Source organism: Brassica napus, chromosome A5 (assembly GCF_020379485.1).
Source record: "Brassica napus cultivar Da-Ae chromosome A5, Da-Ae, whole genome shotgun sequence".
Classification (NCBI taxonomy): domain Eukaryota; kingdom Viridiplantae; phylum Streptophyta; class Magnoliopsida; order Brassicales; family Brassicaceae; genus Brassica; species Brassica napus.
In genome coordinates, this window is record NC_063438.1 from 20,212,919 (window position 1) to 20,236,718 (window position 23,800).

At 33.9% G+C, this 23,800-nt stretch overlaps 4 protein-coding genes across 5 annotated transcripts; 2 read left to right on the top strand and 2 right to left on the bottom strand.

The window, feature by feature from the left end:
• Positions 1-4,930: 4,930 nt before the first annotated feature.
• LOC125574789 (ABC transporter C family member 8-like) lies at positions 4,931-10,763 on the top strand. 2 transcript variants are annotated; one of them, XM_048779297.1, is made up of 12 exons: positions 4,931-5,144; positions 5,458-7,403; positions 7,480-7,800; positions 7,877-7,963; positions 8,038-8,652; positions 8,731-8,895; positions 8,977-9,271; positions 9,350-9,564; positions 9,647-9,952; positions 10,024-10,087; positions 10,177-10,416; positions 10,503-10,763. In XM_048779297.1, exons 1-12 carry the CDS (start codon positions 5,129-5,131, stop codon positions 10,628-10,630), a joined length of 4,398 nt encoding a protein of 1,465 aa, XP_048635254.1. In that variant the 5' UTR covers positions 4,931-5,128; the 3' UTR covers positions 10,631-10,763. The 2 variants fall into 2 exon arrangements, with proteins under 2 accessions (XP_048635254.1, XP_048635255.1); XM_048779298.1 differs by having other exon boundaries at positions 4,991-5,018.
• A 1,164-nt stretch (positions 10,764-11,927) lies between these two features.
• Positions 11,928-12,539, bottom strand: LOC106421938 (histone H3.2). Its single transcript, XM_013862764.3, has one exon. It carries the CDS (start codon positions 12,471-12,473, stop codon positions 12,063-12,065), a length of 411 nt encoding a protein of 136 aa, XP_013718218.1. The 5' UTR covers positions 12,474-12,539; the 3' UTR covers positions 11,928-12,062.
• A 547-nt stretch (positions 12,540-13,086) lies between these two features.
• Positions 13,087-14,958, bottom strand: LOC106421937 (protein DETOXIFICATION 28-like). Its single transcript, XM_048779299.1, has 5 exons — positions 14,833-14,958; positions 14,467-14,705; positions 14,269-14,387; positions 13,340-13,429; positions 13,087-13,251 (listed from the first exon to the last, which is right to left on the bottom strand). The coding sequence occupies exons 1-5, from the start codon at positions 14,913-14,915 to the stop codon at positions 13,195-13,197; spliced, it is 588 nt and encodes a 195-aa protein (XP_048635256.1). The 5' UTR covers positions 14,916-14,958; the 3' UTR covers positions 13,087-13,194.
• A 4,912-nt stretch (positions 14,959-19,870) lies between these two features.
• On the top strand, positions 19,871-23,250 carry LOC125608796 (4-coumarate--CoA ligase 2-like). Its single transcript, XM_048779300.1, has 4 exons — positions 19,871-21,143; positions 22,181-22,593; positions 22,681-22,783; positions 22,865-23,250. The coding sequence occupies exons 1-4, from the start codon at positions 20,118-20,120 to the stop codon at positions 22,979-22,981; spliced, it is 1,659 nt and encodes a 552-aa protein (XP_048635257.1). The 5' UTR covers positions 19,871-20,117; the 3' UTR covers positions 22,982-23,250.
• Positions 23,251-23,800: the final 550 nt, after the last annotated feature.

Below are 23,800 nucleotides of genomic sequence, written 5' to 3' on the forward strand. Positions count from 1 at the left end.
AACAAGTTGTTGGTTCATTCTACTTTCGCTTATTTTTGTGCACATGTCTTCCTGTAGCAGCATAAAATTGCAAATACATGATTTCTCATTCATGTAAGAGGACATGAACAGAATTGATAGGATACTATATGTGTTAACAGTATTATCAATGTTCAAGCAAAGATGCTATGCAATCAGATTCTTGGTTTTAGATTTTTGGGGTTTAAAAAAACCTGCAAAAGAACTTATGTTTCTTAATGTTTCATTGCTCTTATGGTGCAGGTAGATCTGAATAGAGAAAGAGCTCCTTTGCTCGAGATTGTAACTGAACCTCATATGGAAAGTGAGGTCGAAGCTGGTCAATACGCCAGTGAGATGCAATAGATTGTAAGGTATTTAGGATTGACTACATGAATATGCAAGAAAGCTCCCCCCACTGCGTTGTCAATATCTCAATCTGCCCAATTAGGCAAGTTAAGTTTGTCACCATGGTCAATAAGTTAATTTTATTTATTTGTCGTTTGTAGATTCTGATCTTTTCCAGTAAATGTGGACTGTTTAATTTAATTCAGCAGGAAAGAGGCATTATATTGGTACATATCTTGGTATGCAATCAAAAGGTTAATACTTAGTTGCATAATTTTAAGCCTGATAACTTACACCAAACGCAGGGAGAATTTATGAAGGACGGTCGGGTGCTGCTCATCATAGGCTCATAATTCAATCATGTCCCATATGTACGAAACCAGAGACTCACTTCAACTAAAGGGAATACCAATCAGTAATTCAGTTTTAAATAAGCTTTTCCCACAGCATAAAATGCCACTAAGCAAGTTGTTCCAACATCATCAAAAAAGCCAAACAAGAACATGAAAGTGTCATTTTTGAAATTAATACAAAAATCTATTTACTAAAGTACATTGGTAGCAAAATATTGTCAGACTACTTTTTTTTTTTTTTTTTTGGCATCACAGGATACGATCAGACTACATTTAACTTTCAATATCACTCACTATATTTTTCAAGCCAAACTTGATCCATGATGCAGGAGGCCCCTCAAAATACAAATGATAGTGAACATGATGCATAATAAGCAGTACGTTCATATATCAATGATACGTAAAAAAAAAACAAGTTCGAATTTGTTATTCCTTGCATATTTATATTCTTTTTTTTTTTTACTAAAACCTTTATTCATCTTTCCTACTTCCCGGAAGGATATTGTTTTGCATATTTATATTCTCTATGGTAATATTGGCAATCCATCAACTAAATAAATATGTTGTCCACGCAATATTGTCAAGCTATAAACTAAACAAAAAATGATTTATAAACTAAACAAAAATGACCCTAAAACTCTCAAAACAAGAGGAGTTCTGCTAAGCCGTGACAGTGAAGAAGACGAGAAATAGAGAGACAATGGACAAACAAAACCCTAGATCCAAAGATCAGAGAAAATGAGAAATAAAAAAAAAACATTATTCCTCTGTGCGTACGGTTTATCAGATAAGTGGCAGTTTTAATTAATTAATTTTTTTTTTGTCGATGGTTAATTATGCTATTACAAACTATGAGAAATGTTACAAGACGATTTTACAGCCGACAAATCTACCTGCCTTATGAGGATTCACGTCTGACTGTATCATTCTGAGCCGTCTTATGAGATTCATGCCTGGCAGTACTCCTTGCGCCATGCCGAAGATCTCCTGTAGCTTTTCTCCATAAATTTGCATAATTCGCTTTTGCTGGGATTCGAAACCCAGACCTCCTGGTGTAGAAACATTAATGAACCTTTAGTAGATAAATTAATTAATTAATTTATTTACTAAGTTTTCTTATGATAATAATACAATTATTTTATTTTGAATTTTGGTTGAATATAAAACAATTAATTCCTCCATCTTTTTTAGGAAACAACTATCCATTTGACTTATTATATGTATACACAACTATTAATTTTAAGACATTCGTTTTAGATTTGGAGTTAGTTAATAACCATTTTAAGAGATAGCAATACATAATAGATTAAAAAAGTTTCTACTAAAATAAGACCATGATAAAAAAAATAATAGATAATAAAAAATCAAAAATAATTGTCAGAAAAAATAATAAAATACAGAAATAAAAAATAAATATAAAAACAAAAATGAATAATTTTTCTATGTAAAAGAGATATGTTAAGTTATTCCAATTAAACAAACGTAGAATGTATTTTAAATGTTTATGTCAAAGATTCTACAAACAAAAACAGAATAAAACTTCAAATTAAAAAAAATAAATCAACAATTCTACCCCATCAAAATAAAAACAGAATAAAACTTGAAATAAACAATTTTATTAATCGTAAATTTTTTTAGCTAATTGTGATGAGAATAAAACTGAATAAAGAATAATAATCAATAAAAATATAAATAAAAATATTTATTCTAACTATTTAAATTATTTTTAAATTATCATCCTGCCCGTAGGGCGGGCCCGCCCTAGTTACCAATAAACCATCACACACGATAACAACATTGAACTTAATCACTAAACTAGATTCTGACCCGCCCTTAAAAGGGCGGGTATATTTTTTGTTTTACATTTTTTTAGAAATTTAATTTTTATATTTTGTGTTTTAAATTTTAATTTTAGAAATTTGATTTTCATATTTTTCATTTCTTTGTAATTATATTTGTATTTTCTTTGTAATTATATTTGTGTGTAAATCTTAATCAAAATCTATTTTATGAAATAATATCAATTCAAAAGTTGATCCGGCATACGCTTGGTTCTTTGTAATCATATGCCGATATAGCCGTTTTTTTGTAATCATATTTTTTTTGTTCTAGGTCTTGACCCGTGAATATATTGTTTGTTTGTAATTTTTGGTTTTTTATGTTTCTGTAAATATGCAACATTTTTCTGTAATTTTTTTAATATGTTAAAGAAATTTAATTTATATACACTTATGGTAAGTAAGAATAAGAATGAACGAAAGGTGTTCCTCGGAATTCTAGTAGGATTATCCTAACGTAGTGGTAAGTATATATTAACTGAAAAAGGTAGAGTTATATAACATAGGGTTAATTTTTTTTTACTTGTTGATAACCACCCTAATGTATTGGTTATTGTTTAAATAAAATCAAATACAGTTATGTAAAGAGAATAATAAGTGGCTCATTAAATAAATGGAATAAATAATTGGACATAACATTTATCAATAGATACTAAAGCGGATCAATCCATTTTTAGTCTATTTACTTTAAATTTGTTTTGATATTTTTAACAAAATAAAATTAATTTATTAGTTTAACTTGGTTTATATTTGATAAATGTTTTGTATATTTTATTTAATAACCCGTGAAAACATAAATAATTATCTGGTACACTATAAAAGTAAGATATTATAAATATTAACTAACTTTAGATATTTTTTATTAAAAATAGATAATAATTTTAATTGTGACCATGTTATATTAAACAAATAACTTAAATTCAATTAAATCATATATTGATCTAAATTTGAAATGTTCGTCGTTTGTTTGTTGTAAAAAAAAAGAGAATACAGATAATGGTTACATTAAATATTTGATAGGTTAACTATAAAACCAAAAACATGAACCAAAGAACTAAATATCATAAATAAAAGAATTTGCTTTAATATTCCGTGGATGATAAATACCATGGTCCCTTAATGGTTAAAAATAAATACCATGGTCCCAATTTCAAAACAAAAACATTATACCATGGGTCTCTGAAACTTGATAGTGGCCTTCTCTGACCACGAAGAGTGTCGTAACACTTAGCATTAGAATTTAGTTTTAACTTGGAACTGTCTACTATTATACGTTAGTGAAGCATATATTTAATAATTTATTTTTATATGTTCAAATACTCTTGATAACCGTCGCGTAGGAGAGGAGTCCGAGAATTTTGGAACTTAAAAGGGAAGTTACAAAATATTCAGATTTTCAATTGGTAATTTAAATATAGGTCTAACGGTATAATAAATAATATTCTAAATAATGATAAGAATAAAAATAATAATATTTGGACCCTACTTTTATCAATGGGTCAAACTGCTGTTTTAATAGAATAGAAAACAAGACCAAATCATTCTCAGCATCATCAGGAATAAAGCAGTAATAATTTTTAATTTGCAATATAAATTCTAATTTGAATCAGAGCCCATTATTGGCCCAATCTGTAGATATCGGATTTTATTTTCGGCGTTGGCACTTCCTTCCTTTCAGATATTCAGTTTAGGTGGCTAACTTTTTCCTTCTCATTAAATATCAAAAAAAGTTGGCCGGAAAGCTCACAGGGCTCGAGGAGGTTGCAATGGAAGACAGCGACACCGCTAGAAAAAAAGGTGGTTCACACAGCTTTTGTCTTTTTCTTTGACGACAAACTTCAGAAATAAAACCCCCTTCTTTTTTTTTTTTCCGTCTACTAGAATTTTGATTAACGGGCCTAAACCCCAAGTCCAAACATACAAACAGCCATGAAAGACGGCCCAAAAGAAAACAATACAATTCCGGGCCCAAGGCCCAAACCAAGAAAACCCTAGGAAACGCGAGGCTTCGCCGCCGCACGGACAACCGCTACGACTCCGACGTCGCCCTCGCTTCGAAACAACACCGGGTAATCAACCGTCGATTCACCCGGATCCACCAGAACTCACTGACTTCACACCATCACCACCGCAAACGTCTTCAACTCAAGTGAACCCAAAGAAATAAAACCCCCTTCAAATACGATAAAAAGATATAAATGCATAATGTTTCTTAAAAAAAAAGAAATTTATCTCCTTCATAAATGGAAGAGATCCGTGAATCTCGTCTCCTCGTCGTGTTAGTGAATGCTTCATGTTATTATTACGTAAGCAATTACGCACCTCTATGAAAGTTCGAGAGAGACATAGAGGCTGGAAGATAAAAAGTTGGTTGTCCCCTCGACGGCTAATTATAAAAAAGACAAAAAAAAAGTAAGAGAAGAAAGCTATCAATCATTTTTTGCTCAACAAAGATTCTAATCTGAGGAGATGTGGACAAAAGGTAGATACATCGCTTTTTACTCAAACTCCGACCTCACGTTTCAATAAAAAGGGATAGCTTTTTCTGCTCATTTGTGTAATTTGATTCTGCTCTTGCTGCGTCCTTCTACAATGGCGGTTTCCATTGGTATGGTTCACTCTTTTTCTTTACTCACTCTGTTGCTTTCTTTGGCTTTTACTTGTTTCATTGCTTAGTTTTCAAGTTTGTGGCATTCTTGGGTTGTGTGTGTTGGGAGGTTCTTGGTTTAAATAATCTTATATGAGAACAATCATTGATGATACTATATATGGTGGGGGAACTTTGTTATTCACCATCTTTGGCTTCTTGTGTTCCTCTAAAGACAAAAAAAAATGGCTATTAAATAAACTATACAAGTGTTTGTGATTTGCTGATTTATTTAAAGTCTCTTTGTGATTGTTTTTTTTTTGTCATGATGCAGGGGGCCTTCCATGGTGTGAAGTTGAGCTAAATCTTGGCTCTAAATGCTTCCAGAGAACGGCCATAGATCTCGTTAATCTACTGTTCCTCTCCTTCTTCTACTTGCTATTGATAGCTGGTTGTGTTTCACAGCGTTTTACTCTTGGGAGCCGCAAGAAAGGCTGGATCTTTGTTGCTGCAGCTATATGCTGTGTTGCTACTAGCATTGTATATCTTGGTGCTGGACTGAAGAATCTAATTGCTGGTGCTAATGATGAAGTCTCATGGGTTGCTTGCTTTGTTGAAGGGATCATTTGGGTCTCACTTACGGTTTCACTGCTTGTTAACGACTCCAAGTGGATCAAGATTCTCGCATCTGTTTGGTGGGTGTCTTTTGCTTTGCTGGATTCAGCAGCAAAGATTGAGATACTTTCTCAGGGGAAAAGCATCAGAATGTTTGACGTCATTACCTGGCTGATAAGCCTTTTGCTTCTTCTGTGCTCCTGGATGAACTTGAGATCTTCTCCAGAAGCTCAAGATTACAGCACAGCAGGTCTTTCTGATCCTTTATTAGCTGAGAACTCTAAGAAAAACTCGGCAAGGTTAGCAACAGCTGGATTTTTCAGCTTTCTATCCTTCTCTTGGATGAACTCTTTACTCTCGATGGGCTTCAAGAAACCACTAACCCCAGACGATATCCCAAGTGTTGTCCCGGAAGATGAGGCTGAGTTAGCTTACACTAAATTCTCCAAAGCATGGGATGATGCTCTTCTCTCAGAGCCAGAGGGAGCCAAGGAGAGAAACTTGGTGTTCAGAGCCGTTGCAAAAGTCTACTTCAAGGAGAACATACTCACAGCAGTTTGTGCACTCTTCCGAACAATAGCTGTAGTATCTCTTCCTCTAATGCTATACGTCTTTGTGGATTACGCAAACAGTGACCACCGTGATCTCCGCACTGGTTTCCTCAACTTAGCTTGTCTAGTTATGCTGAAGCTCGTTGAGTCCTTGTCAATGAGACACTGGTACTTTGCAGCAAGAAGATCAGGGATGAGGATTAGATCAGCGCTGATGGTCGCTGCGTACAAAAAGCAGCTGAAGTTGTCAAGCTTAGGGAGGAAAAGACATTCATCTGGAGAGATTGTGAACTACATCGCCGTGGATGCGTACCGAATGGGAGAGTTCTTGTGGTGGTTCCACTCAGGATGGAGCCTTACGCTGCAGCTTTTGCTTTCTACAGCTGTACTTTTCGGAGTAGTTGGAGTAGGAGCTGTTCCAGGTTTGATTCTTCTTCTCCTCTGCGGTCTTCTTAATCTACCGTTTGCAAAGATGCTGCAGAACTGCCAGACCCAGTTCATGATCGCGCAGGATAAACGATTAAGATCCACTTCGGAGATTCTGAACAGTATGAAAGTCATTAAGCTGCAGTCATGGGAAGAGGAGTTCAAGAAACAGATAGAGTCTTGCCGTGATGAGGAGTTCAAATGGTTGGCTAAGGCTCAGCTGACAAAGGCCTTTGGTACTTTCTTGTATTGGATGTCTCCAACAATAGTTTCTTCTGTTATCTTTGTGGGGTGTGCTTTAATGAACAGCGCGCCACTGAACGCAAGCACCATCTTCACGGTTTTAGCTACGCTGAGAGTTATGTCAGAGCCGGTTAGAGTTATACCTGAGGCAATTTCTGCTATCATACAAGTGAACGTCTCTTTTGATAGGATCAACAACTTTTTGCTTGATGATGAGCTCAAGACCGACGAGATTGAAAGAAATGGTATGGAGAAGTCTGGAACAGCAGTTGATATACAAGCAGGAAACTTCAGTTGGGATCCAGAAACTAAGCATCCAACTCTTCGAAATATAAATTTGGAAATTAAGAATGGGCAAAAAGTTGCTGTTTGTGGACCAGTTGGTGCAGGTAAATCGTCTCTGTTGCATGCAGTGCTCGGAGAAATACTTAAAGTTTCTGGAACTGTAAGCAAAGCAGCCACCAAGAACCTCTCTTTGTTCATTTAATATATGTTTACTTTGTGTTGTTCAACTGAAACAGGTAAAGGTCTCTGGGTCCATCGCTTATGTTTCTCAGACCTCTTGGATCCAAAGTGGTACCATCAGGGATAACATCCTCTATGGGAAGCCAATGGAAACTAGACGATATAACGCTGCTATTAAAGCATGTGCTTTGGATAAGGACATAAATGATTTTGGACATGGTGACCTCACAGAGATAGGACAAAGAGGCCTTAACTTGAGCGGAGGACAAAAGCAAAGGATTCAGCTGGCGCGTGCTGTCTATGCTGATGCTGATGTTTACCTCCTTGATGATCCTTTTAGTGCTGTTGATGCACATACAGCTGGAGTTCTTTTTCATGTAAGTAAAAAAACATTGATTTTGACGAAACTTTCTTAAAGAAGGCTTCTTAATATGTTTAGTTATGACTTTGCAGAAATGTGTTGAGGACTCGCTGAGGGAGAAAACTGTCATTCTGGTCACTCACCAAGTTGAATTCCTCTCAGAAGTTGATCAAATTCTGGTAAAACTTGAGTAGCATCAGATAAAAAAGACTGTCTATGTCTAAACTTATTAATGATTGATGATCTTAATCAGGTTATGGAAGAAGGAAGAATCACTCAGTTAGGAAAGTATGAGGAGCTCTTAATGATGGGAACGGCATTCAAACAGCTGGTGAATGCTCATAACGATGCAGTAACTGTGTTACCTTTGGCTAGTAATGAAAGCCTAGGAGATCTTACCAAAGTGGGCAGAGACAGAGAGATAGGAAACATCCAGGTTGTAGAGAAAATCGAAGAAGAGATCACAACAACAACCAATGTTCCAGGGGCACAACTTACACAGGAAGAGGAAAAGGAGGCGGGCTATGTTGGCTTGAAACCTTTCTTGGACTATCTAAATGTCTCCAGCGGATGGTTTCTTCTGTCGTCAAGCGTATTGGGTCAGGTCGGCTTTGTAGTTTTTCAGGCCGCATCAACATACTGGCTGGCTTATGGAATTGGGATCCCTAAACTCACAGCAACAATGCTTATTGGAGTCTATAGCGTCATCTCAACTCTTAGTGCTGGTTTTGTATACGCGAGAGCTGTAACGACTGCCCATCTTGGACTAAAAGCTTCTAAAGCTTTCTTCTCTGGTTTCACAAATGCAGTCTTCAAAGCACCAATGCTTTTCTTTGATTCTACTCCAGTTGGACGCATTCTCACCCGAGTAAGATCTCTTTGCTTATATGAAATAACACTACATCTCAGTCAATGTATGATATATAATTGCATGTAACATTTGCAGGCATCATCTGATTTAAACGTCTTGGACTTTGACATTCCATTTGCAATCATATTTGTCGTATCACCTGCCGTTGAGCTCACTGCTGCACTAATCGTCATGACATATGTGACATGGCAAGTTATCATTATCGCTCTTCTTGCTTTAGCGGCCACGAAAGTTGTTCAGGTACGTATCTTCCTTTGACTTATATTTGTAGCAGCAAAGAAGTCATTATTAATTGTCTCTGCCTTCTTCTCTGAACAAAAGGAGTACTATTTAGCCTCTGCAAGGGAGCTGATTAGGATCAATGGAACAACCAAAGCTCCAGTGATGAACTATGCTGCAGAAACCTCGCTTGGAGTGGTGACAATAAGAGCTTTCGGAACTGTAGATAGATTCTTCAAAAACTACCTAAACCTAGTGGACGCAGATGCTGTGCTGTTCTTTCTGTCCAATGCAGCCATGGAGTGGGTGATTCTGAGGATAGAGACTCTTCAGAATTTGACTTTATTCACTTGTGCACTTCTGCTTATCCTTATTCCCAAGGGCTACATAGCTCCAGGTGCACTTTTCACTTTACATGTTTCATAGCTAATGGCAGTATCATACTGAAAGGTTCTCCATGAACTTTGTGTTGCAGGTCTTGTTGGGCTTTCACTATCCTATGCACTGACACTGACACAAACTCAGGTCTTTCTAACTAGATGGTATTGTACCTTATCGAATTCAATCATTTCGGTAGAGAGGATAAAACAGTATATGAGCATACCAGCAGAGCCTCCTGCAGTTGTTGATGATAAAAGGCCACCTTCCTCATGGCCATCCAGTGGTACCATTCACCTGCAGGAACTTAAGGTATATAGAAACATTACTTGTTATAAGATGATGGTTCCAGTTATGTTAAAGACATATTGCTTTGCTTCTTTTTCTTTTGAAGATAAGATACCGACCCAATGCTCCCTTGGTTCTCAAAGGAATCTCTTGCACATTCAGGGAAGGGACAAGAGTGGGAGTTGTGGGGAGAACGGGAAGTGGGAAAAGCACGTTGATCAGTGCTTTGTTCCGGTTGGTGGAACCAGCAAGTGGTTGTATATTGATTGATGGCATTGACATAAGTAAGATTGGTCTAAAAGACCTGAGAATGAAACTCAGCATCATTCCTCAAGAACCAACTCTCTTCCGTGGCTGCATAAGGACCAACCTTGATCCTTTAGGTGTTTACTCCGATGATGAAATATGGAAGGTAAAAATAAGAAACAAGAATTGAGATTTCTATCTGAAACCTCTCTAGTGAACCATTACTTTTGCGTGCAGGCTCTTGAGAAGTGTCAGCTTAAGGCCACCATTAGCAATCTACCTAATAAACTTGATTCTTCAGGTTGAGAACAAAAACAAGATGCCATGTTGGCTTGTTAGCTCTCTTTATTGACAACACCTTTTTGTTTGTCTTTTTCTTGACCCGTGAAGTGAGTGATGAAGGAGAGAACTGGAGCGTGGGACAGAGGCAGCTGTTCTGTCTTGGAAGAGTCTTATTAAAGAGAAACAAAATATTGGTGTTGGATGAAGCTACGGCTTCCATAGATTCAGCCACTGATGCAATCATCCAGAGAATCATAAGAGAGGAGTTCGCAGATTGCACGGTGGTAACAGTTGCACATAGAGTTCCAACGGTTATAGATAGTGACATGGTCATGGTTCTCTCCTTTGGTAAACATCTTTGTCGTCTCAAATGATCATTACGTCTTTTGGGAAACTATATGTTTAATGGGTTTTGGTTTGGTTTTTGAAAACAGGTGATCTTGTGGAGTACAACGAGCCTTCAAAGCTGATGGAGACTGATTCTTACTTCTCCAAGCTCGTTGCTGAGTATTGGGCAAGCTGCAGAGGAAACTCTTCTCAGAATCTACAAGCTCACATCTAAACTAAATCGTTCAAGTCTATGGAAAGAAAGACCATTTCATAAAACTCATCAAGGAAAATTATTCATAATTAAGTTTTTCGATGTAGTTCACCAAACTCTCTGATTGAATCAGTTATTACCCTTTCACCAGCCATCTTCCCTTCACCGGCGATGTTCTTTATAGTGGAACACTGATCATACTCTGCCTCAGTCTCACCCACCGGCCTAAAATAAAGAAGCTATAAACTATCCAAGATAATAGTTTTAAGTTACTTTTGGAAAAATGTATACACACATTCAGAAACCAGTATCATATACACGATTGTCTAATAATAATATCTATACTATTAAAAGAGAAGCAGTCTTTAAAAATCTACTTATAAAAGGTTGTTGGATCCTTTTATTTTTTTATTTTTTGGTATTCCTTATATATTATATGTTATCCCTATTTAATCTCACTTAGTTATCATCAAAATAAATATTATTAATTGGATTTTGGACGTTAAACTTAAAAAAGATAATTTAACTGATACAACCCATTTAGAAAAGAAAGTTATAAATCCAATTAACTTTTGTTACCGAAAAAAAATTAACCAAATTAACTTTAAACCCATTTTTTTACAAAATCCCAAATTATAGACCATTTTATACATAAATACATATAAATGTAACATTATTTAAATTGTATGGATTTCTAATAATAAATATCTGTCACAAACTGATTTTTTTTTTAAAAAAATTGATAATTGTTTGATAGAAAATTAAAAAAGGAAAAAAAAATAATACTTTCACTATTTTGATAGATTGATAATTAATATATTTATAAATAAACTTAACAATATTTGTTAAAAGAAATTTCTTATACAAGTAAAATGTATATTAATATATCAAAAATTTATAAAACAAAAAACAAATTATATTTTTCTCAGTGGGTTAATAACGGTCTTTTTGATTTTCAGATACTTTTACTATATTCATTTTATTATATTCTATCCCACTATATATGAGTTACTAGATCTTACGGTTCGACCACAAGTCTGATTCGGATATGAAAATTCAATGAAAATATTGTACCGGACTGAAATAATAATAATAGAACAGCTTTTAAATATTTTAGATATCTAATAATAAATATAAATTCATTTAATATTTGAGTTTACGGTCACCAATATTTTAGATATGTAACGAATGTGTTGTGTTATATATATCAGAACGTTTCAATGTTTGTAACATAGTGATTTATATAAACAAGGAGAAACGAGTGATTGATTTAAACACATAATAGCAAATACGTACCAAAGATAATTGGGCAATAATATTAAACAAGAGAACATATTCATTGAGGTATTTCGTCGAACACCTTAAAGACTATCTTAACAAAGACTAAACCTTTAGAAAATTCACCATAGATCAAAAGTACACATTAACGAACTAGACAAAGCTAGATAAGTCTTCAAGCTCTTTCACCACGGATTCTCCTAGCGAGCTGGATATCCTTGGGCATGATCGTCACTCTTTTGGCGTGAATCGCGCAGAGATTGGTGTCTTCGAACAAACCAACAAGGTAAGCCTCAGCAGCCTCTTGCAAAGCCGCGACGGCGCTGCTCTGGAACCTCAGATCCGTCTTGAAGTCCTGAGCGATCTCACGGACCAGACGCTGGAAGGGAAGCTTGCGGATGAGAAGCTCGGTGCTCTTCTGGTACTTCCTGATCTCACGAAGGGCGACGGTTCCGGGACGGAATCTGTGCGGCTTCTTCACTCCTCCCGTGGCCGGAGCCGACTTCCTCGCCGCTTTCGTCGCCAGCTGCTTCCTCGGAGCCTTTCCTCCGGTGGATTTTCTAGCGGTTTGCTTGGTACGAGCCATTTGGGTTTATTACTCTTTTTGCTGTTTGGTTTCTGAGAGAATGTGAATTGATGTGCGTAAAGTGAGGATGGGATGTGTTTTTTTATACTGAAGCGAGAGATGATGTGTTTGTTTTTGATCCGTTGGATCTTTTGGGTTATTGACGGTTGAGATTGTTTGCATCTATCTATCCGCGTCAATTGTTATGTAACCAATCAGAATAACTTGTGTATCCTTTGATATCCGCGTCATTTATTAATTAACCAATCAGAATGACTTTTAGATTGTTCCGACCTTTTTCGACAAAAAAAAAAAACAGCATATATTTTTCCATGGTAAAGGCTGTCGCATGAGACTTTTAGCTTGTAGGCTGCAGTGTTGTTGGGCCTCTCAGACGAGTTAAGTTTTGATTTATAAAACTATTAATGTTATTTTAAATATTTTAAAATATCAGATTGGTATTAAAAAAAATATAAAACTGTGATTATATTTTTATATTATTGAAACTGCGATTCATGTTATGTTATTATTGTGTTATTTATCCAAATGCGAACCATGTTCATACACCCATCTTATTACTTGCCCATTTCAATAAACCAATCATGTAAGATTGAGTCATTGAAACGATAGGATAGATGTTCAAAAAAATATATATATATATGATAATATGTTTCACACGATCGACATGATCTAAATATTTGGAATGTGCACTTGTGTAATTTATATATATCTGATACAATCTTCAGTTTCTTGAGTTTGAGACAGACCATTTCTTAACGTGCACACTTGCTTTTTGTGCCTACAAATGACGAAACGATTGCACTAAAAGACATGCATGAAAACTAACCATATATGTGAACCAAAAGCAATAGTAGAAATTAGTGTACCTCTTTTTCCCAGTCACATCTCATAACAATAAAAATCAGTCTCAGTGTTTGAATCCCGGTTCCTCCGAATATCATACCAGCCCAAATGCCCTATCAACACAATAACAATATAAGCAAGATATAGAGAGCTTTAAGAGCACCATTAACCAAAGGTGCTTAAGGGGTGCTTAGATTGTTTTTAATTAAAAAGAAAAGGAAAGAGAAGAATAAGAAGAAAGAGGAGTGCTTAACTAGGCATCACAAGTATATGTTGCTTGCACTATTCGCAGTCCCCACTGACACGTGGCAGCATGCGATTGGTTCTTTTTTTTTAATCAGAGAAAAAACTAAAAAAAAAAAAAATTAGGGTTAATGATGCTATTACAGTAGCTCAATTACCGTAGTTTGTTGGAGGAGTTTTACGAAAAGATAAAATGATAAAAAAACATGAATGAGAAAATGTAAAAGTTCTTAAATCACAGATTTTTGGAACCTATCAAGAAACTAAAGAGCGGGTGTCACCTTGTTAATCTATCAACATATTCTAAAAAGCAAATAAATAGTTATAATTTTATAATATTAATATTTTTTTCTTTTAGAACTCATCACACATTTTACCGATAATGATGCTCTTAAGAGCATCCACAACCATTGGGACTTCATTAAGTATCTAAAAAATAAATTATTAATATTTGATTACAATTACTTTAAGCAATTAATTTTTATTTACCTTTTTAAATTTGAGCTAATATAAAAGTGACACATGAGTTTGTGGGATTTTTTAAGGTCCTTGAAACACATAAGTTTAGAACCTTTTCTGACACTTTTCCTAACTTTTTGCATTTTTAATTATTTTTAACTTTGGAAACTTGTGTTAAAAACCCTCCATTGGAGGTGTTCTTGCAATAATTTGCTAATTTCATATAAAAAAGGAAGATAATATGGGTTACCTTGACACCATACTTGAAAATCCAGCCCATGACAAATCCAAGTGGAAGTCCGATGAAATAATAGCATCCCAAATTTATATATGCCACGAATGATTGCCAACCCGAACCAACAGCAACACCTAATTAAAAGTCACCACACAAGTGTTGAGCGGTTTATTTTGTCATAGCAAAAGAAATTAGATTGTTTTTGTGACGTACCAGAAAGAACCGGTTGGATACTGTTGAGAAGAATAGTAAAGGCTAGAAGAATAGAAAGGTCATTAACTGCTTTTATGATAGTGTCACTTGAAGAGAAGATCCAGCCGATTTGATCATGAAGAAATACTACAAGCATCGAAAATACTATTCCGATGATTAACGACTCTGTCACTGATATGATCATTGCAAATCTTGCTCCTCTTCCATTGCCTGCTCCTAACTCATTCGCCACTCTCACGCTACAAAACCAAGTTAAGTATAAACTTACAAAGGAGTACTACTTATAAGCCATGAACTAGTCTGACTAGAGACATGAACATAACTAGAGTATCTATACGGTGATAGTAAATATAAGAGATTGATTACCCGGTCCCGGCAAAGAAAGCAAGTGGTATCATCATCTCCAAACCATTTATTGACATGCTGCCGATGAAAATTGAAGTTATCATAACTTGATCAGAAATTCACATATAATATATACCAGTCTTCAAAACATCTTTAAAAAAAATAAAAAAATTATTTTTCTTTAAAAATAATAAAAAAAATCTTCCAAAAATTTCATAAAATTAATTTTGAATTAAAATTAAATATTTGTTTTTCTTTAAAAAATCAAAAAAAAATCCAAAATTTTCATTTTTAAAAAAAAAAACCAAATTTTTAAAAATTATAATAAAATGCAAAAAATTAAAGTTAGAATTATCAACTTTTTATGTGTGTATAATTAATTTCAACTTTTAGCAAATGTATTAAAAAATTAAAAATTTTGGAAGATTTTTTATTTTTTTGAAAAGAAAAAATAAAATTTTATTTTCTATTTTAATTTCAAAATTAATTTTATAAAAAATTTCTTTATTTTATCAATTTTTTGGAATTTTAAAGATCTTTTTAAGTTTTTAGAAAATTTTGGAAGAGTTTTTATTTTTTAAAAAGAAAAATAAAATTTTATTTTAATTTTAATTTCTAAATTAATTTTACAAAAATCTTCTTTATTTTTTATTTTTTTGGAATTTTAAAGATCTTATTAAGTTTTTAGAGAATTTTTTATATTCAATATGTACCAAATAAAAGTTAACATGTTAGTAAATACATTGAAAGTGCCAGTAGCCCAGTGGTAAAATATCTTCCCATTTGACCAACCAGCCTGGGTTCAAATCCAGGTGTTTACATATTTTTAATTTCAAATCGTGTAAAACGACGTCGTTTCATCTCATTTGAAAACGACGTCGTTTCACTTAACGTCAACAATAAACGACGTCAAATATTTCTGTTAAATTTGTTGACGGCGTGCTAAATTGGCAAGTCAGCGAAAACATTGTTAATTAATTCTAAAGTCAATGAAAGTTTGGTATTTTTTTGGCCAGCCCCAAAGTTTAGGTTTGTTTTGGCAATTCGTGTAAAGTTGAGGTTTTTTTTGGCCGAATTCCCGTTAATAATTGTTGGTAGTTAATTATGCAGCTCATGTTCCACGTTTCAAATCCATGAAAAAGAACGACTACATTTTGGACTACTTCCATATACTAGAAAAGTTTACATAGAGCTTCCATAGAGCTGACAAACACACTGTCAAAATCTTAAAACATGGCATTAAGCCAATGGAAGAATATTATGAGAAATTTTGACGTTTAGGAAACGCTTGGAGTTCAATGGTCATGAAGAAGCATGCAATCATGATTCTAGCTAGGATTTGTTGGCTCAATCAGTCGTAGAATTCCTTCTCCCCCCTGCATAGCTAAGTGTATGACTCTATTGGTCATAGTTTCCTGCTGTTGCGGTGAAACCTCGGTAACTAGACGTAGTCTCGAGGCACCCCAAATGAGTTATTACCAACAACCAGATCCGTTGGAAGTCAGTCTGAAAAGGTACTTTAAATGGATTTCCAACGGATTTTACTGTCACTTCCATATGGTTGAAAATTGTTCTTCAGTCGAAAAGCATTAGAAATTTCTAACCTTTTCTAAAAGAATGAGTATGTCATAATTTCCAAGGATTTAAATTATCAGAAATTATAACTTTTTATCACCGCTAAATGTTATCAAAAGTTTCCTACGATTCAACCCATCAAAAAATTCCGAGACAGTTTTCATCAAAACATTTTAACAGATAACCCATCAAAAAATTTCGAAAGATTTAGTCATCAAAACATTATAACAGAATAAACCCGCACAATTTTAAAAAACATTTTAAAAAGCAAAAAATATTTTTTTGAAAAAATACATTTTATATTAGTATTATACATATAATACAAAATTACATTTTTTACAAATCGTATTTTCAAAATATTTTGGTTAAATGCATAATAGGTATCATTTAATAAAAATGGATTTTATATTATAAAAAAAAAGAATTTTAGGAAAATGTTTTAAGAAAATAATTTCAAGGGTACAATACTAAATACCGTTTAAAACAAATGTCATAAAATAACATATTAAAGACCATATTCTATTTTTTTTTTAAATATTAAATTTAAAATATTTTTATGATTTTCAAAAAAAAAAGTTTTTATCAAAACACATAATAAAAACATTTTAAAAATTGGTTTCTAAAAACAAATTGATGAGAAAGGCATTTACAATTTTGTTTATTATAAATTACATAATAAAAACAGATATTCAATAAGAAATCTAATCAATCTAACACAAAATATCTAGAACTATCCTCAATCAAACACAAAACTAACAAAGTTAACACAAAACATGTAGATCTGACCATAAAAGATATCACCAACCACAAATCCATAGTTTTAGTTATTCAAACCTAAAACTAAAAAAAATCTACAAAATAATGGATAATAAACCTTAGATTCACGTCAACTTACATATTTGGAAAATTATTTGGTGTATTTTTAGTCCTATTTGGAAATATGGAGGAGCTTGTGAAAAAGTGAAAAAGTGAAAATATGAATAGAAGATATGTTTGTCAAGTGAAGACGTATATATATATATATTTAACGGGAAAATGGTTGGATTTCGTTTTGCTGTGTAACTTTTTATGTTTGCGGATAAATATCTGGTTCAAAATGGTCGGATAACCTATTGAAATTTTCTGACGGTTTAGTCAATCTGAAGTTTCTAACGATTTTCTCATGGAATTTCTTTGGTTTAAGGATCAGGGATGTAAAAAAAATTGTGATACAATTAACCTAAAGTGGTATAATTTACTAATTCTATATGAAATTATGTAAAGTAAAAGTTTCTTAGATTACATAAATTTGACAGCATTATAACTATTTCGAAAATATATGTTACTAGGTTATCATACACTAATACTTACACTTATTCTAATTTTACATCATACATAAAACCTGATGATTTACTAGATTGATTTCTTAAACAATATTTCATCAGAATTTTTTAAATATTTCATCAGAATTTTTTAACATTTTTCTGAAAATTCTTTTTTTTTAAAAGGACTATTATACCCGCCAGAAATTTCTGACAGTTTTTCTCACAAACAAAAATATCCATCAAACATTTATACCAAATTTTGATAGATTTAGTTTTTTTTGGATAATCCTTTGAAAGCCGTCAAGAAATTTCCGACAATATTCTTACAAATAAATATCTGTCAAGAATTTTTGAGGAATTTTGACGGATTTAGTTTTTATATAATCTGTTGGAATTTCATAAAAAAGTGATTGATTTTTTACAAACAAATACTTGACGAAATGTCTGACATAATTCTGATGTCAGTTCTGTTTGCTATTTTTTTGGAAGCAAACAAATACGCGCAAAATTTTTTGATGAAATTCCGACGGATTTTTTCTTCCGGATAATTAATTAAAATTTTGTCAAGTTTTTTAACTTAAATTGGTTGGAAAGTGTATAAAAACTACTTGTTTTCTTGTAGTGATTACTGGTAAAATCTCAAATGCAATATGTTATATAAAAGACCTTAGAAAAGTTATGAGAGATAACCAAATGACTAAGCATATAATTTGAAGTAATCATTTTTTTTTGTAAAAATGAGAATACTGATTATGCTTATAACTTTTATCTATATACGAAAATACATAAATTAAATGTTGATATTTATTCATTAAATATTGCAAAAATAAAAGAGTTCTTTACTTCATATTTGGTTGCCAAAAAATTAATTAACTTATTTTTTTAATGAAAATAAAAATTAAAAGAAAAAGGCTAAAGATTATCTGCCCGAGTTTATTAATGGGGATGCTCTAATAGGGGTGGGCGTTCGGGTACCCGTTCGGGTTCGGATCGGGTATTTCGGATTTTCGGGTATTTCGGTATAGAGGTGTAGAACCCGTTCGGGTATTTCTGTACTTCGGGTCGGGTTCGGGTATTTTTAGTTCGGATTCGGTTTTTCCGGATCGGGTTCGGATATTTAGATTTTGAAAAAAAAATTAAAATTTTTATTTCTCAAGTTTCTTGTATTTAAAAATATAACTTTCAGTTAACTAATTTTTTATTTTTAATAGATTGAATGGTTAATAGATTTGGACATAAAATTTTAAAACTAAAAAGATATTAATTTAGTTATTTTTTTAAAAAAAATTGGATGTAACTTTTTGTTAATTTTTGAAATAAAAAACTTGACATGCATTGTAAGTGAGTAGCAAATCATTTTTTCGTAATTATATGTATATCATATGAACTTAAAGTATGTGTAGTATCAATATAAATATTTTATATAAAATAAGAGATGTAAACTAAAAATATAAGGTTAATTATACATATGTTCGGTTATCTTCGGATATCCATTCGGGTTCGGGTATTATCCGTTCGGGTTCGGGTATCCAATCTCTCCTTATTCAATATCCGTTCGGATATTTTGCTACTTCGGTTCGGATTTCGATTCGGATTTTTCGGATCGGGTTCGGGTGCCACTTCGGATATCGGGTAAAGTGCCCACCCCTATGCTCTAATATTATGTGAGATTTACCGGCGGCCTCGGCATCGGTGTTTTCCAGAGCAACCAGGAGTGTGTTTGTTGGCAGCACGGGGAGTGCCACCAGGGTTATAACATGCATAATTTGTAGGATTTTTTTGAAGGCATTTGTAAACAGGATTGTCTTCTATCGTCTGACCCTCTGATTGCTTCACAATAACAGCGGCACAAATCACCAACATTAATATCACGCATGCCTTCATTTTTTGTTCTTAAGGGAAATACGATGGATACTTCTTCTTTTTGCTTTTCTTTTTGCGTGAATTAGATGTAAAGTAGGTCTATATATAGAAAGAAAATTAGGGCTACACTAATTTTAGCTGATCCTTGTTTAGAGACTAGATGCTAAAATAGGATTCTTTGGGAGACTTTTCCAAGGTTATGTTGGGTTTTTATTTCGTTTTTTATATAAATAAGGTATTTACAATATCACAAACTTGAAAAAATGAGATTGGTCAAATTTCAAACCATCATATAAAAAATAGAGTATGTTAAACTCTCTGATTCGGTTTGATTTCAAATTAAAATTTTCATTATTATGTTTTGTAGCTCACCAAACTCTCTGATTGGATCAGATATTGACGATAATACCCTTTCACCAACCCCTCAAAACTGTCTTCTTCCCTTCTCCGGCGATTCTTTATAGTGGACAGCTGCGTCATACTCTGCCTCATTCTCACCCACCGGCTTGAAAAAACAAGAAAGCTAAAAAATTTACAAGATAATAGTTTTAAGAACTTGTGATCATGTCCACACGAGAAGAGACGGTCACTGATCAGAAACATAGCAGTGCTGACGTAATTTTCCGATCAAAGTTACCGGACATTCACATCTCTAACCATCTCTCTCTCCATGACTACATCTTCCAAAACATCTCCGAGTACGCCGCAAAGCCTTGCTTGATCAACGGTCCCACCGGCGAGGTTTACACATACGCCGACGTGCATGCCACGTCACGCAAACTCTCCGCCGGTCTTCGCAAGCTCGGCGTGGGCCAGCACGACGTCGTGATGATCCTCCTCCCGAACTCGCCGGAGTTCGTTTTCACCTTCCTCGCCGCCTCCTTTCTCGGCGCAGTCACCACCGCCGCCAACCCTTTCTTCACCCCGGCGGAGATCTCTAAACAGGCCAAAGCCTCCGCCGCGAAACTCATCGTCACGCAGTCCCGCTACGTCGACAAAGTCAGAGACCTCGGCCTCTTGATCATCTGCACAGACTCCTCCTCCCTCATCCCCGAAGGCTGCCTCAGCTTCTCCGAGTTGACTCACTCCGGAGAAGTAGACAACGGACCCCGAGTCAACTCGGTGGAGATTTCCCCTGAAGACGTCGTGGCGCTACCTTACTCCTCGGGCACGACGGGTCTCCCCAAAGGAGTGATGCTAAGTCACAAGGGCCTCGTCACGAGCGTGGCGCAGCAAGTGGACGGAGAGAATCCGAACCTCTACTTCAACAGAGAGGACGTGATACTCTGTGTCTTGCCCATGTTCCACATCTACGCCCTAAACTCCATCATGCTATGTAGTCTCAGAGTCGGTGCCACTATTTTGATCATGCCCAAATTCGAGATCACTCTCTTGCTAGAGCAGATCCAGAGGTGTAAAGTTACAGTGGCTATGGTCGTGCCACCGATCGTTTTGGCCATGGTGAAGTCTTCGGAGACGGAGAAGTATGATCTGAGCTCGGTGAGGATGATTAAGTCAGGTGCGGCTCCTCTTGGTAAGGAGCTTGAAGATGCCATCAGTGCTAAGTTTCCTAACGCAAGGCTTGGTCAGGTTTGTTCCATTCTTTTTGGCATTGCATGTTAATAAAAAAATTTCTTGTCAGATGATTACTTAGCTTTACTGGTATGTCTTACCATGATTGATAATATGTTTGGTTCGTACTGGTTATCACATGTAGCTATGTAGAAGCAACCACGTGATTCTACATATGTCGGCCCTTATGATGAGGTTGCGTGTGGTATTTGGACCCTTTTAATTCAATAATTACGATATTAAATTTTACATTTGGACCATCTGAAACTTTTTTTAAATACTACTCCCTCCATTTCAAAATAGATGATGTTTTAGTGAGTTTTTGATATTTTAAAATAGATGATGTTTTCATATATCAATCCACTTTTTCACTTTATCAAAAACTATATAACCAATGATATTTTGTAGTATATTTTGTGATTAGTTAAATAATTTTTAATTTATATTTTAATGATATTTTTAAGATAAAAGATAAGTTTTTTAATAGTTGTGTACAATCTTAAAACTTCATGTATTTTGAAATAGATAGAATAGTTTTCATCGTAGGATTCCCTATAAATAATTTTTTATTTTTTATTGGATCATAAACCCTCGTTTTTATGACCTTTTGCTCCTTCCCCTCCCCCTCCACTTTCTAATTCATAAAATTTTAATAGTTGTGCACAATCTTAAAACTTTATGTATTTTGAAATAGATGAAATAGTTTCATCGTAGGATTCCCTATAAATATTTTTTTTATTGGATCATGAACCCTCGTTTTTATGACCTTTTGCTCCTCCCCTCCCCCCTTTCTAATTCATAAAATTTTCTAAGCTTTAAAATATTGAATTTAAACTTTCGAAAAAGCTTTTCAAATTGACTTGAGATGATCTTTCGTATACGTTTATGAATGATTTTTTAAACACTTTTTTGTTGTTGGCGCGCGGTTTTAGAAATTTAGAAAGTAAAATCTTAACTTCTAAGGTTAATATTAAATACACCTCCTTAAAGAGTCAGCATTAGTGGAATAATTTAGCGGATAAAGTCGATATAATTCGCATGATGGTTACACGCAGGGCTATGGAATGACAGAGGCAGGTCCGGTGCTAGCAATGTCACTAGGGTTCGCGAAAGAGCCGTTTCCGGTGAAATCAGGAGCATGCGGTACAGTCGTCAGAAACGCCGAGTTGAAGATCGCTGATCCAGACACTGGAAGTTCCCTTCCTAGGAACAGTCCCGGAGAGATATGCATCCGCGGCCACCAAATCATGAAAGGCTACCTCAATGACCCGGTGGCCACAGCAGCAACGATAGACAAAGAAGGTTGGCTTCACACCGGAGATATTGGATTTGTCGACGATGACGACGAGCTTTTCATTGTCGATCGCTTGAAAGAGCTTATCAAGTACAAGGGATTCCAGGTGGCTCCGGCGGAGCTCGAGTCTCTCCTCATTTCTCACTCGGACATCAATGATGTTGCAGTGGTCGCGTATGTCGATTTTGAGTATAGTCTTTTACGTTATGATTATGTTTTTTCTACTTTGCTCAGTTTTTGAAAGTGTTATTGGATTTGCAGCATGAAAGAAGACGATGCTGGTGAGGTTCCTGTTGCTTTTGTGGTGAGATCCAAAGAGTCAAATTTATCGGAAGATGAAATTAAGCAATTTGTGTCAAAACAGGTAATGATTATTTGGTTATGTGAAGATAAATCCAGTTTTGATGATTTAGGGATCCCAACGTTAATTGTTTGTGTAATGCAGGTTGTGTTTTACAAGAGAATCAACAAAGTTTTCTTCACTGACTCCATTCCTAAAGCTCCATCCGGGAAGATATTGAGAAAAGATCTAAGAGCAAGACTAGCTAATGGATTGACGTAAAGTGCTAAATGATCAGAAACAAATAAATATGCATCTATATTATTAAAATTGAAATACCTTTTAGTATTGTTTTGATACATGAATAGTAGTATAAATGATAACTAGATTTTTCACCCGCACGTCCGTGCGGGTAGATTTTTATTTTATACCATCGCAAAACTTTCAAAGATACAGTTTACATTTTAGAGTTATATATTGTGTAAATCTATAATGTTATTGGTTATGTTTCTTATTTGATATTATTAATGTATAATGATTTGTTTTATACATTTTACTTTATTATTAATTTTTATTATATATTAATATATTTTCGAATTTGCTAAAATAAATTCATAGTATGAAATAAATAAATTTAGAATCTCATTTATTTTTTTTCTAATTTTTACCGACTGAATACAATACATTTTAAAAGTTTTATTTAGTTGTACTATAGAGCTGATATTTTTTTAGCATAATTTATTTTTCTATGTTATTTATTTTAGTATATTGTGAGATTTTATAAGTAAATAGATTATAATAATACTATATTATTAATTATGAAATGAATCGCTGCATTAATTTAAAAATATTTTAAAAGTTTTATGAGATTTTGTTAGATTTTTTCCAACATATTTTGTTATAAGTAAAAATAAAATTTAAATTTACAGTTAAAATTTATTTATTAATATCTATATAATTTATAAGATTTTTTTATAAATGTTATATATTAAATAGATTAACTTAAATAATCAAATAGATGTATAGACCTAGTATGAATTGTTTATGGTATTTATTTTAATAAATAAGATATAGAATATAATTATAAAATTTGAAAAATAG

Excerpts from the sequence above, each read along its gene's own strand:
- LOC125574789 (XM_048779297.1), top strand. Across the intron at positions 8,896-8,976 it reads CGGCCACGAAAGTTGTTCAG|GAGTACTATTTAGCCTCTGC; the intron begins GTACGTATCTTC and ends TCTGAACAAAAG. Across the intron at positions 10,088-10,176 it reads TAATAAACTTGATTCTTCAG|TGAGTGATGAAGGAGAGAAC; the intron begins GTTGAGAACAAA and ends TGACCCGTGAAG.
- LOC106421938 (XM_013862764.3), bottom strand. The coding sequence starts at position 12,473 with ATGGCTCGTACCAAGCAAACCGCTAGAAAATCCACCGGAGGAAAGGCT.
- LOC106421937 (XM_048779299.1), bottom strand. The coding sequence starts at position 14,915 with ATGATAACTTCAATTTTCATCGGCAGCATGTCAATAAATGGTTTGGAG. Across the intron at positions 14,388-14,466 it reads TATCCAACCGGTTCTTTCTG|GTGTTGCTGTTGGTTCGGGT; the intron begins GTACGTCACAAA and ends ACTTTTAATTAG. Across the intron at positions 13,252-13,339 it reads GATGTGACTGGGAAAAAGAG|GCACAAAAAGCAAGTGTGCA; the intron begins GTACACTAATTT and ends CGTCATTTGTAG.
- LOC125608796 (XM_048779300.1), top strand. The coding sequence starts at position 20,118 with ATGTCCACACGAGAAGAGACGGTCACTGATCAGAAACATAGCAGTGCT. Across the intron at positions 21,144-22,180 it reads CTAACGCAAGGCTTGGTCAG|GGCTATGGAATGACAGAGGC; the intron begins GTTTGTTCCATT and ends GGTTACACGCAG. Across the intron at positions 22,594-22,680 it reads AATGATGTTGCAGTGGTCGC|CATGAAAGAAGACGATGCTG; the intron begins GTATGTCGATTT and ends TTGGATTTGCAG.